The sequence below is a fragment of the Hyalella azteca genome, unplaced genomic scaffold, assembly GCF_000764305.2.
Source record: "Hyalella azteca isolate HAZT.00-mixed unplaced genomic scaffold, Hazt_2.0.2 contig15181, whole genome shotgun sequence".
Lineage (NCBI taxonomy): Eukaryota > Metazoa > Arthropoda > Malacostraca > Amphipoda > Hyalellidae > Hyalella > Hyalella azteca.
In genome coordinates this window covers 25,350-38,986 of record NW_025945041.1, presented here as the reverse complement: position 1 = coordinate 38,986, position 13,637 = coordinate 25,350, and the positions used below count along the sequence as shown (strand labels likewise).

At 39.2% G+C, this 13,637-nt stretch overlaps 1 protein-coding gene across 1 annotated transcript; it reads left to right on the top strand.

Annotated features, from left to right (window-relative positions):
- The first annotated feature begins 3,368 nt into the window (after positions 1–3,368).
- On the top strand, positions 3,369–4,376 carry LOC108672131. The gene has a single exon (XM_018159758.1). The coding sequence runs from the start codon at positions 3,369–3,371 to the stop codon at positions 4,374–4,376; it is 1,008 nt and encodes a 335-aa protein (XP_018015247.1).
- The last annotated feature ends 9,261 nt before the right edge of the window (positions 4,377–13,637 follow it).

The window sequence follows — 13,637 nt, the reverse complement described above, 5'->3', positions numbered from 1 at the left end:
GTTCATGCAAGACTGATGATAAGTTTGAGCGTGTGGACGGGCAACCGACTAATTGGTCAAACTTTTACTCTATCTCAGTCTATATTGATGATGAGAGCTGTGACATTGTTCCTCTCTAGCTCTAGTTTTTCATATCCCAGGATATCCGACACTGGTTTCACAATTTATTTTGGTGAGATTATGGAGTTATATCGTAGTTTCCCATGTTTATGGTAAATTCGATCAAAAAGGTACAGTGACAAGAAGTTAAGAACAATAGAGCACTGGCCTATGCGGCATTGATCGCTAAGTGCAAAGAAGCAGAGACTTTGTAACGAAGAAAATAAACTCTTTATCGAAAAGAATGTGCCAAAATAAAGTCGTCAATGCTGTCCGGTGCTGGTAGGGATACTGTCTATCAACCCTCATTGTGCTATTTTTAAAAACCATTTTCGGGACCACCGCGTACGTTTGCATCGCTTTAACCTAATTATGGTGGCACAAACTGCGCTCACTGCAGTGAGCAGCACTATATTATTCAATGTCAAAAGTAAAAAATAGTTTTTTAGTAGATCTAGACAGTTTTTAATCTATCTATCCTCGCCCAAAAGCAAAGAACATTTCTAATTCTAATAACGGCATTAACATTATTGGTGGGTGATTAACGTGCAAACGAGGAATCGCAGCGGCGTGAAGCGAATCCTGCATGGCAGGTTTCGCTATTCTGGAACTTGATGATTTTGTCTGGAACAAAAACTGAGGAAATGATGCGTTTAGTAGCATGAGTGTTAACAGCGGTGACACTCAATATGTCCAACATTTACAGTAGAAATGTAAAAATAGTCTGGCGTATCCACCTCTCTGCGTTCGAGTTTACCTTCAAACAGGCAGGAAATTTTAGTATTTATCGTTTAGGGATTTGTTTTGTACTTTTGCTTTGCCATGTTATCCACCATGCACGGATGTACTATATGTGTTTTATTTGGTCTGTTCATTTGTGATAATCCTTCAGTATGTGTCGATAAAATAGAATTTGTTACTGGTAATTAATTTGGAATAGTAGTATTTATATTGGTGTATTATTTAAATCTGCCAAGTTTGCGTTATATTCTTCTTTGTTTGGTTTAGCTCATTAAAAATTCTTAGTTTTTATTTTATTTCGGAATTTGCAGAAAAGCTCCGAACCGGAGATTCTATCACGGTTTAATAGACAAAGGCTAGAAAGACACACAGTTTATATTTTTGTATTTGTAAATTTAAAGTTTCGTTCGTTAATACAGTTTTCAGTTATAAAATTTTTCAAACTTACATGCAATAATATTATTATTGTTGGCCGTACGATCATTATCCGAGTTGGTGTGTCCCGGGACCGCAACAAGTCCTTTGCTGAAGGTAGCCAATAACAAAAGGCTGATTATGTGCCAAAATTAACGATATTATTATTTTAAAAACTTTGCAGCCATCACCGTACTAGGTGTGAAAGGAGACGCTAACACCTCCTATCAAGGCAGCCTGGCATAATAAATTCGCTATCATGCTCGTAAATAACACGTTTTGTTCACAGCGAGCAGCTCTAGGGATAATAGTAAGCCGTGACCTGATGTGAAGAATTTACTGATTGATTATGTAGATTTGCAACATCGATGTAAAGCGACAGTAATGCGACTGAGCTCGCATAGTCCAGCGTGCGGTGCCATCAAGAAAGTTCTACATTAACCGGCATAGAAAGCTGAAGCATTCATCACAGCTCACATGAAACATTCATCACAGCTCACATGAAACATTCATCACAGCTCACACGAAACATTCATCACAGCTCACATGAATATTCTAAGCTCAATTTATAGCTGTTATCTGTAAAATCAGCAGAAGAATTCTCCAAATTCCTCAATTTCTTGACCGCACAAAATCTCCTGTTAAAAATGAAAAGCCACTTCGTGCTCCAAATCAAAATATTTACATCCAATTCTTCAGCCTGCTTCCTTTTGTGATAAGTCAGAATTTAATTATTGTCATGATAGTTTGCGACAGTTTAAAAATATTGGGTTACTTGGAAGTTTAGAGTGCGAGACTTCAGCTTTAATTTCATTTTTTTGTTGACTAAATCAATTGCTGCAACTAGACTCCAACGCTTACTACTTTTTATCCATTCGAGACGAGACAAACGACAGGGTTTGTCCCGGCTAACAATAAAAACCGAGACAATTCCCAGCATTCCGTGGGAATTCCGGGGCAATATCGGGACGAGACGAGACGTCCCGGCTAAAATATGAGTTTTACAATTTCCTGGAATTTTCATGTTTTATAGCGAGATATAGCGAGACATAGCGAGACACAGCGAGACATAGCAAGACATAGCAAGGAATAGTGAGGCATACGAGACATAGCGAGACACAGCGAGAAATAGCGAGACACGGCGAGACATAGCGAGACATAACGAGACATACGAGATGTAGCCAGACATAGCGAGTCATAAGCGAGGCATTGCGAGACATGGCGAGACACAGCGAGACATAGCGAGACATAGCGAGACATAGCGAGACATAGTGAGACATAGTGAGACTCACACTAGTTAATCCCTAATGTGTAATTAAAATAGTAAATTGTTTCAGACATTATATCTAATCAAAATTTTGTCTGTTTACAACGTTCTATGAATATTAATTACTATGTAAAATGGCATCGCTTTTGCCCATCTAGCAAATGTAAAAGGCCAGAATGTATTGAAAACATATCTAATTGTTAAAAATTTCTGCGTCATTTCGTTTTGGATTAAAAAAACAAAATTTCACGCTACTGAACAGCTCACAATTCCTTCAGTTCTGAACGGATCTGCATGAAATTGAAAACATATCTAATTACTAGCCCGATTCCGTGGTAGGAATCGACGCAAATTTTTACGTTGCTTCGTTTTCAATTGAAACTACGGTCAGTACTAATAGTCACTAATTACCAGGCTATATAGTGGCCACGTGTACAGGGGTACTGCCTGCTTCAGGGGTTAATAGCGAATAGCGGCCAGTAGCTGCTCGTTGTGAGCCTACTTCCAGCCAAGAAGAATTTACGAGACATCTTCCATGTAATAATTATGCTTCATTTTAACAATCTATGGTGTAAATTAAACGACTGAGAGGTCAAACGAGCAAGTTCAGAGAGTGTAAGGTTGTACGATCTCCCCATATGGTTGGGACTAATTACATCATCTGCGGTAGACATACAGGTTGATATGGCATTGCTTTACTTGGGTGTAAACTTTGGCTTTGGTTAACCCACATCAAAACTCACGACGTATTTGTCTACTATTCTCATGTAGTCTGCGCCTCAGTACCCACAGAAACAACAATCGGGTAAAGCCGAGGTTAGATGTGGATCGACTGAGAAATGACGAGATGAGAAGGAAGTACTGCAGGGCAGTCATAAACAAGCTGGACACCACAAGGAACGAGAGTGATAACATAGAGGATATATGGGAGCAGCAGAAAAATGCCTATACAAAAGCGGCAGAAGAGGTGCTTGGGTACAAGAAAAGGGTGAACAAACCATGGATCAGCAACGATACTTGGAGGCTGATCGACGAGAGAAGAACTGCCAAGGTACGGGTAGAAAGCACCCGATCAGAAAGAATTAAAAACAGAATGAGAGAAGAGTACAGAGAAAAGGACAGGGAAGTGAAGAGGAGCGTAAGAGAAGACAAAAGAATGTGGATGTCGGAAAAAGCGGCGAAAGCACAGAACGCAGCAGAAAACGGAAGACAAAAAGAATTGTACAGTATAGTGAAGCGGCTGACAGGACAGAGTACCAGCACCAGGCAAACTGCAGCAGTGAAGAGTGTGAACGGGGAGCTGCTGAAGAGCAAAGAGGCCAGAATGGCTAGATGGAAGGAACATTTTCAGGAAGTTCTCAACAGAGAAGCACCAGAGGAACCACCAGAGGAAGTGGGAGAGGAAGGACAGGAGCTCGATATCTCAGTTGAGGCACCAGATGTGGCGGAAACAAGGGCCGCACTGAAGACCCTCAGGAATGGAGGTGCCCCTAGCTGGGCAGACGAAATTTCAGCCGAAATGCTTAAAGCAGATACCGAACGGACCAGCTTAGAGTTGAAGTGGATATTTGACTTGATTTGGGACCAAGAGACGGTGCCGACACAGTGGACCAAGGGACTCATTTGCAAAATCCCGAAACGAGGGAACCTTCAGGACTGTGGAAACTGGAGGGGAGTTACATTGTTGCCCCTGGCCAGCAAGGTGCTCAGCAAGATCCTCATCAACAGAATACAAGGTGGAGTGGATACATTGCTCAGGAAGGAACAAGCAGGCTTCAGGAGGGTGACGTCCAAGCCTTGTGCGCCGTATGGCGCGGAGAGAGCGGAACATGTATCGACTTTTACAATTCAATGAAGTCTCATCTTCATTGCAGATGTTCTCCAATTCGTCTAATGCCACATCAGAGTCCGTTAAGACCGGCATTATATTGTAGAGGATAGAAATCGTTCGACAATTCGATATAATGCAGGGCGATAATATTTGTTACAAAATGGTTTATTATTTTGAATTTGTTGTCATTTTAGTTTAGAGTTTACGGAAGGCTAAGTGCGGAAGGGGGAGGTGATAAGATTATTCTGTAGTATAAAGCCGGAGCGGACGTATGTGCTGTGTTAGGATGTGTATATGTAAATACACATGTGAATAGATTTGATGTAGAAAAATTGTCTGAATATTTAGGTTATATATTTATAAATACGTTAATTTTTGGCTTACCATTATTTATCTAATTTATTTGTTTCTTTTAGGAAAGCCTCGAATCTACAGTTAGACTAAAACCAAGAGTTGACTCAAGTCGAAAGTTAGTATCGAAGGCCAAGCACCTAAGATAGAAGTTACGAAGTGTTAAGGTGCTAATGTTATTCTTTGTTTATTATTTACTGTGTTCATTTTGAGTGGTGAAATAAAGTATTTTAATTATGATTCATCAGTGACTCGAACCTATACGATCATGTAGCCTTGTAGGCTAGTTGGGTAATCTGAGAGCCCCAACAATATTTCTAAAGCCTTTGAGCTAACCAGCGCCGGCACGAAGAAGGTATGTATCTACGCATGCCCGGTGTGTTGCCATCATTGACTTTGTAAATCTTGCCACACAGTTTGCAACGACAATTGTATTGGGTTATACCTCGGTTATCATGGGTCTTGCCTTTGTTTTGCTTCTCAAAATATTTCTAGTTACCATTACAGATTCGTGGCATCTTTCAAGGTTTGAGAAAGCCCACCCACGTTCTACCAAGCGGCTGACCGATAGACACTGAGTTACCGACCCGCAGTAAATCATGAAGCAAACTGAACTTGTATAGTTCTCGTTGCGTGCGAGTAAAAGCTCAACAGCAACATCATTCATCATTCACTAAATATTAAGTCACACATCGTCAAGTCTGCTCACTAAATTAACTGTCAAAGTAGTTTGGCAGTAAATGCCATGGAATCGCCCACGACTGGCAACTGCCCATCAACACTCAAGAATTAACTTTTTATTCCTTAACCACGCGTTCGGAATGTTCAGTTCTGTGTTCGTCCAGTGAGGAATATCTTGTTTTGACTTGAATATTTAGGAAATGTCTCTTTTCGTTACATCACGTCTCGTTTCTTATGCTCATACGTTTATTCCGGGACAAATTTTACCCATTGTCCCGCTATTTTTTTCCGATAATTTCTTATCTCTTCCCGATTGTCCCGGCTCATTTGGAGAGAATTATTCCGAGGCGCAGTAGTCTAGCTGCAACTCTGTAACCACTTCAAAACTAATCCTTCTGAAATTTAGAAGGAAGCGAGAATCATCTGCCCGACCGGCAGGTAATTGTAGCTCATTACCTTGTGACCTTAACCCGCGCAATTATGTACTCGATCATAGAAGTACAAAGTCCTCCACTTGCCCCTGATGAATTTTTTAACGGAGATATCGAAGTCTGACAACTGCTGTTTCCCAAGGGTGTCTTACCTTCACCTCGAGTATTTGTACTCATACCTAAGCGCATGAAGTTACCCTAATCTGAAGTACTTTCAACCGATTATTGTTACCGTTACCTGAATCTAGGTATCGGTAATCCTTACCTGAATCTACCGTTATCTAGACACAAACCAAATTTAGTAGCCGGGATTAAATTCCCTGTACCGCTTTTATTTGCATCTGACATAGGATTATCTTTTGACGGCTGCACTTGGGGAGTGCCACCGACGAGCATTGAGCCGCTATCCCCATCGACCAGCTCACTTGTTTGTTTCGTCCGTTAATTAAAACTCTTGAAATAGAAACTCGTTCATCCCACACTTGTCATTAGCGAAATCTGCCAGAGGTTTAAAAAAATCTAAAATATTATCTAAGATAATGGAATCTACCGCAATACATTTACTTTCATAATGAACATTGAATTGGGTGACATCGTTCATGGTAGACTATGCTGCTTTAATATCCGTGAACTGTTGTTCTGTTAATAACCTCAATGTTTTGCAATCCATGGCTTGAATTGTGTAATAGCCCAGTGAGCGAGGCTGTCGTTTTCTTGATTAGCTCTTGTCGTGAGGCGCAAAGGAAATAAGGCAATACAAGAAGATACGACAGATGAGGTCCCAGTATACAAGGTCCCGGGTATTTATACAAGGTCCCAGAAGGATTACTAGAATTTGAAACAAGAACCAACACCAGGGGCCAAGACTATAAACTAAAAAAACAGCGTTGGAACACATCCATGCGACAACATTTCTTCTCGCTTCGAGTCACCGACATGTGGAACAGCCTCCCTGATAGCATCGTTGACGCTCCCAGTATGAACATTGAAGTTGGAACCATGCCATATAGAAGAATATCTCTATTACTTATGAGCTTAATAGGTAACAATTAAAGGCACATTTTTAATCAGATGGCTCGATACTTGTGCAAAAAATAAAAGTGTTCGAGGTAAAAAAACCAATATTTGGATCTTCACCAAGAAATATACATATATTTTCTTATTGGGTCACACTGCTCAAAATTATGAAGAACTATTCGAATTAGCAGCTACCACTTTCTTGGTGTGCACCCTATTGCAAACTTTTTCATTTATTTCGAACACTTTTTGATTAAATTTCGAGTTCATTTAGAACAGTGGTTCCCAAAGTGGGCGATATCGCCCCCCTAGGGGCGGTGGAAAGATTTTGGGGGGCGGTTCGGAAGAAGAGGGCGTTTGGGGGCGATAAGGGGGGCGGCAGACCGAAGTCAAAGTCAGAAGTTCCAACGTACGTTTGTTTGACAATTTGTACAAAACACGTGCAGCACATAATGACTCCCAGCGATGTTTTTTTTCCAGATCTGTTTTTAGCGCATTTTCTCATTTATGGAAAAAATGCACTATTGTGCTCGCCATGTCCGTCCGTCCGTCTGTCTGTCTGTCCGTCTGTCCGTGACCTCAAGTTTTCGTCGACGAGAAAATGCGCTCTCTGTCACTCACTGCAGTGAGTACTGAGTTATATTTTTTAACCTCTCTTGGGTTTACGTCTTGGACAAATTAACGGCCGGACTCGCGGCCGGTCTCACGGCCAATTTCCAAATTCAATGATCAAGGAATATCTCTCAAACTAATGGACTTAACTCGATGAAACTTGGTACACGTATTCATTAGGACCTAACAATAATGTTTAGCTCGTGAAAATTGCTTGAATTTTGCCTTCATTTGTTTTTGCCATAGTTATATGGCAATACGGCTGAAATTCACAGTGAGCAAGGAATTTCTTCCAACTATTGAACAGATTCGAACGAAATTTTGAATTTTCAGTCCTAACTACCGAACGGTAATGTTAGCTCGTGAAAATTTATTCGATTGTGCCTTTGTTCGCGAGTTTTTTTTTTCATTTCACCTTCATTCGTGATTTAAACAGCAATACGTGCTTAAATTCGCAGTAATCAAGAAATTTCCTCCAAAACTACTGAATAGATTTGAACGAAACTTGTTATTTAAATACCTAACCTCAGCAACGGTGATGTTTAGCTCGCTACAAATTTTTCGTTTTGCCTTCGTTCGCGAGTTATACGCCTATAAGTATACGGATATTCGTAAACGGCTCTTAGTTAAACCGGCCGGTAGAAAAGCCGGTTGTTCCTCCTATATCTGTATAACTCGCGAACGTAAGCGAAATAGAAAAATTGTCACGAGCTAAACATCACCGTTGGGAGGTTAGGTATTTATATTCAAAGTTTCGTTGAAATCTGTTGAGTGGTTTAGAAGAAATTTCTTGAACGCCGCGAATTTAAGCGACAAATTATCCGGCGATACAGGCCGAATATAAGGGAGTATGAAATCAAGAATGACTGTAAAATGAAAAAAAAAATCGCAAACGAAGGTAAAATCGAAAAATTTTTAAAGCTAAAAAAATCACCGTTTAGTAGTTAGGAATGTATATTCAAAATTCCGTTCAATTTCAAATTTTCATTCAAATTATTTGATCACTGGGAATTTCGGCGTTTATCGCAATATAACTCACGAATGAAGGTAAAATTAAATTTTTTTACGAGCTAAAAATCACCGTTAGGTTCTGATGAATACATGTTCCAAGTTTCATTGAGCTGCGTTCATTAGTTTGGGAGATATTCCTTGATAATTGAATTTGGAGATGGGTGGTGCGACCGGCCACGAGTCAGGCCGGAAATTTGCCCGAGACGTCCAAGGGTTCTAGTGCTGAAACAGTTAAAACAGCTTAAAAACATATTGGTTCACTAAATGAGGTTCTATTTGTGAAATACACATTTGTGTTTAACCTTTATATTTTGAAATTGCAGCGTACTAAATTTCAAGAAAGAGGCGTATGTTTTTATATGTGTCTGTGGGGGGCGATAAAAATTCACTAGGGAGCCAAAGGGGGCGCCAGCCTGAAATAGTTTGGGAACCACTGATTTAGAACAACTTATGATTCATGTGAACGATTTCACGTTAATTTCGAACAGTTTTTGATACATGTGAACAATTTCGCTGTCTTTTCATTTTTATTTGATTTATTTTGTCGCGATCTGATTCACCTCTATTTTCGATAAATTGATTTCCTTAATTTGAGACCTCCATGCAGATTCATATACCTAACACACAATACAATTGTATTCGTCAATACTTCTCCAGCGCCATGATTTCGAGAAACTTTATATTAAAGTTTACTGTTTGTGGTCATGACGCCCGAAGCATATTTTGTACCACTTAATATTATTAACTCCTTGAAAATGTTTGACGTATCGGTTTAACTCCTATCTTATTTTGACCTCGGCTGTCGAGATACGGTAAGTGATCCCTGAGCTTTACTTACTGCTGCAGTGTGAATGATGGACAATTCTTCGTTAAATTAATTATGATTCCGTTCTAATTTATGGCTGGTTGAAAGGTTGAGTAAAGTGAGAGTCTAACTGCTTTAATTTCGCCAGTAATCCGTCACATTATCTCACAATAATGTCCAATTTATCCTAGTAGGATTTGCCGGAAATGATCCCGCAATGTTCGTCAGAAATTAACGTTTAAGATGAGCACGTTTAGAAATTTGTACGCTCTGACGATTTTTTTTCATGCGTATGCTTTTTTAACTATGCTTTTAAAGCAAATAGAGGACAATACTTGCCCGCTCCGTACGATGACACATTTTTCATTGTACGTTGTCGTCGATTTCCGTGCGCCGGTGTATATCTCAAATAAAATTCTCGGGTATATTTCGTGCACAGCGTGTATGGTTTGAAAGTCAACAAGTTTTGTGTAAGAACTTAAGCTTTGCGGTCCATTTCGTACTAGTAACGTTACATATTCAGCTTAAGGCTGCTAACTCGATCGTCGGGATGCTCCAGAAATGATGTCAAACTTGCATGGTTCCCAATCTTCGTATGAGCTACTTTTAGTAGATACCTGCGTTTCGGAAGCGTCTTTTAGAAGTGGACCCTAACGACGAGACGAGACGAAAAATTTCCCGGAATTTAGTGATAAATAGAGAGAATAATTGTGTGTCTGTGTCAAGAAATTGTGTCGCGAACATCATACAACGTTACGAGACAGGTAGACACAAAATGTGACGTAACACGACGATGCAGTTCGGGGCCAAACGAGACATTCTTTGCAAACGCTTTGATTGAAGATTATCAAGATAAATTTATCCTTGATTATTAACTGGCATTTGGATGGATTCGGCGACATTTTGCTGGCAACACAACGTGGTAGTTAAGTTAGTGTGCATACTTGGCGCGGACCGTACGTTCGAGTTCAGAATAAGTTTCAAATGTTGTAATGGCGTCAGCGCTGGTCACTGACGTATGCAGTCAGAGGGCATGTGCAGTGTACACCGGACTATAGTGGCTGATAGTTTTGACAGCTACAAGCAATCGCCACTAGTTTTTTGTAGGCACCTGGTTTGTCTTGAGAAGTTATAGTCAGACTGGTTAGGTGACAATTTCAGTCTCATTATTATTTCTCAAACCAGCTGTCTACCCCAATTTCCTCCAAGAAGATTACCAATCGATCAACTTCAAAAGAAATATTAGCCATCATCAGTGTCTAAAGAACCCAAAACGAAAGTTACAGTCATTAAAAAATGGGTTGAGATCCCATTGAAGATTTACGTTAGAAACTAATAAGACAGAAAATTTTGTCCGATTCAAATCAAGTTGTGTGCGACTTAAATACAAACTAAAATATTAAGAATGAAATAAAATTCAATCGTCAATGCATATCTTATATTACTTCGAAACGAATAAAGACTTTACAGTATAATAGTCTCGGATGACTGTGATGTCAATGAATGATTGAGAAATTACAAAATTGTCAGATTAGATAATGTATTAAACTTTGCAAAAAAATTAAGTTAATGTTAGGTACAAGCGAAGCGTTGAACCTTAAACTCAGCTATCGTCATTCTCAGCCGATCAGACGGCGGTTAAATGGTCACGAGACGAGCTACTGGCCGTCTCTTGCTTTTAGTTCCTGGAGCATCCAGGCCTCCTCCACATGAGGCCAGCACCCTGACAATTAGTGGCGGTTAGACACGAGGCCAGTACCCCGACAATTAGTGGCGGTTAAACACGAGGCCAGTTCCCCGATAATTAGTGGCGGTTAAACACGAGGCCAGTACCCCGACACTTAGTGGCGGTTAAACATGAGGCCAGTTCCCCGACAATTAGTGGCGGTTAGAACTAACGAGCCGTAAGTTGATGGCCCATGTGCGAAAGCACTAAATGATACAGCCGGGTGTAGTAGAGTGTAGGCGAGCTTTGTCTGCCTCTCATAATTTGCTATCATGTACAAAGTCATATACTTATGACATATAATTTTTACAAAGAAAATATCGTACACTTGGAATAGAACAAAATGTTCGAAAAAAATCAATCAATTAAATTTTACATGCAGAGTTAACTAAGACGTCATAAGATGAAAATTCCTGGAAACAGTTTAGCTCTTACTGTTTTATTTATCAGGGATATTTCATATCGGTATTGTTCCGAATTTACTCTGAAAGTTGAAAATTAGTCTGATTTTTACCGTCAACTGGAACAAAGGTTTTAGGATATTATTGTCTAAATAGTCTCGTATTAAGAAGTGCAAAACTCAGCTGCCTAGCCTCCTCATCGTAGGCCACGTCATGTGCCACAGATCTTTCATTATTGCGTATTGCTAGCTGGGACTTCTTAGGAACACGTCTATCAGGTTTAAATAAACATAATGGAACTTTACTAGAATACGGTATAATTATCGACTTTATAAATGTGTGCCATTCATTTGGAACGACCCGACTTCCTCATTCAACAATATTTTTTAATATATGATTCCGTTCTGTTAACTGGCAAATTCGCATTTTGAATCTGGCCTATTTTCATACCTGAATTGTTTCCATATAAAAATGTGCATGTATAAACATTTCTTCATTCGTTAATAAATGTGGTCACATTTCATCATCAAATCGCTTATCTTTAAACGGCGTCTTTGCTGTCAGTTTGACGTACGTGTGGATCTATCTTATCCTGAGTAGTTTTATTTATTCCAGTGGACGTGCACATTTAATGTCATGGGCTTCGTTGCACGCTCCGATATTAACGAAGCCATCTCAAGTGGAGGCCTTTCTTTTTTTACCATTTAGCGGCGTCTTTGCTGTCAGTTTGAAGTATATGCGACTCTATGTTATATCGAGTAGTTTATTATATATACAAGTGCACGTGCACATTTAATGTCTCAGGTTTCGTTGCACGCTCCGACGGTAACGAAATCATCTCAAGTGGAGGTCCCAATCATTTTATGAAGCAGAATATTACGCATATATCTAAGTAGAGTTATAAAGTGTAGAAGTCTTAGTTGGAAAATTGACTGTATTAGAATGTCGAGGCCGTGGCGCGCAGGCAATTTTGTCAAAACATGTCTCTTGTGAAATACAAAGATTCCGTCAACGATTTATTTGTAGTTTTCACTTCTTTTCTAGAGAAATAAATTTCCAATGTGGAAATTTGTAGCTTATAACATTTCCTTCATTGTTTTTTTTTCTCTGCTGGCGCTTCCACGTGGTTTAGTAATCGCTTTGTGTTAATATTTAAACCAAGTTCGAAATAAATACTTAGGCCTTTATAAACTTTGGTGAAACAAGTGCAGAAGTTGAAAGTGGAATAATCTTCTATTTATCGTACATATTTAAAGATTTATTGTTATGCCAGAGTATAAATGATTTCAAGAAAAGCACACGTTTAGCAGTCGTATTAACAGTAAATTGAATAATTTTCTAGGTATATAATTTTTTATTACAATGCGAGCAACCTAAACTGCTGACAAAGATAAGATAGTTTACTGCATGATCTGCTGTAGAGATAACAGCTGGCAGCTGTCAATCTCACTGGCTTAATTAAATCACACGATTCTAAAGTTGTCTTAAATTTTAAGCGGAGCTTTTATTATAGCTGCCTGATTTTCTGCTGCTCAAGTTTCTTGATCTTAACGCCCTTTAATATAATGATATTTTACCTGCATCGTTGGTTATTATGGCTGAAAAGATTCCAGATGAATTCAAAATTATTGCTAATATAGAAAGGAGGTTTTTTTTAATAATGTTTGTTTGCATTTTTACAGAATATTATCTCTGTCCTCGTGTACAGAATGAGTCCTGGTATCCTATCGAGAAAATAATTTACAAAAAGATTGGAAATTCCCGGCGAATAAATGGATTCCAGAGATATTTCCTTATAGAATGTGGCATGTTTCATGAGGATGCTCGATCGTATACATATAAAGCGAAGGCACATCGGTAAATCAGATGGCCTCGATACTTGAAAAAAATTAAGTGTTTGGAGTTATTAGTAACCCAATATTTGGATCTTCGCAATAAAAATATACATAGTATATTTTCTTATTGGGCCATACTGCTTAAAATTATAAAGAATGTTTTGGATGAGCATCTACCTGTTTCTTGGTGTGTAACCTCTTACAAACATAATATTAAACACGTCTATATGCATATTTTCTAGGCGGCGTTAAGCACCGGCAGGTCGATGACAGTTCAAGCCTTCAGTCCATTCAGGACTCTGGTGCACTCTCTCTAGTGCATTAGTCTCTAGTTCAGTCCATTCAGGACTCTAGTGCACTCTCTCTAGTGCATTCTCTCTAGTGCAATAGTCTCTAGTTCAGTCCATTCAGGACT

Excerpts from the sequence above, each read along its gene's own strand:
- LOC108672131 (XM_018159758.1), top strand. The coding sequence starts at position 3,369 with ATGAGAAGGAAGTACTGCAGGGCAGTCATAAACAAGCTGGACACCACA.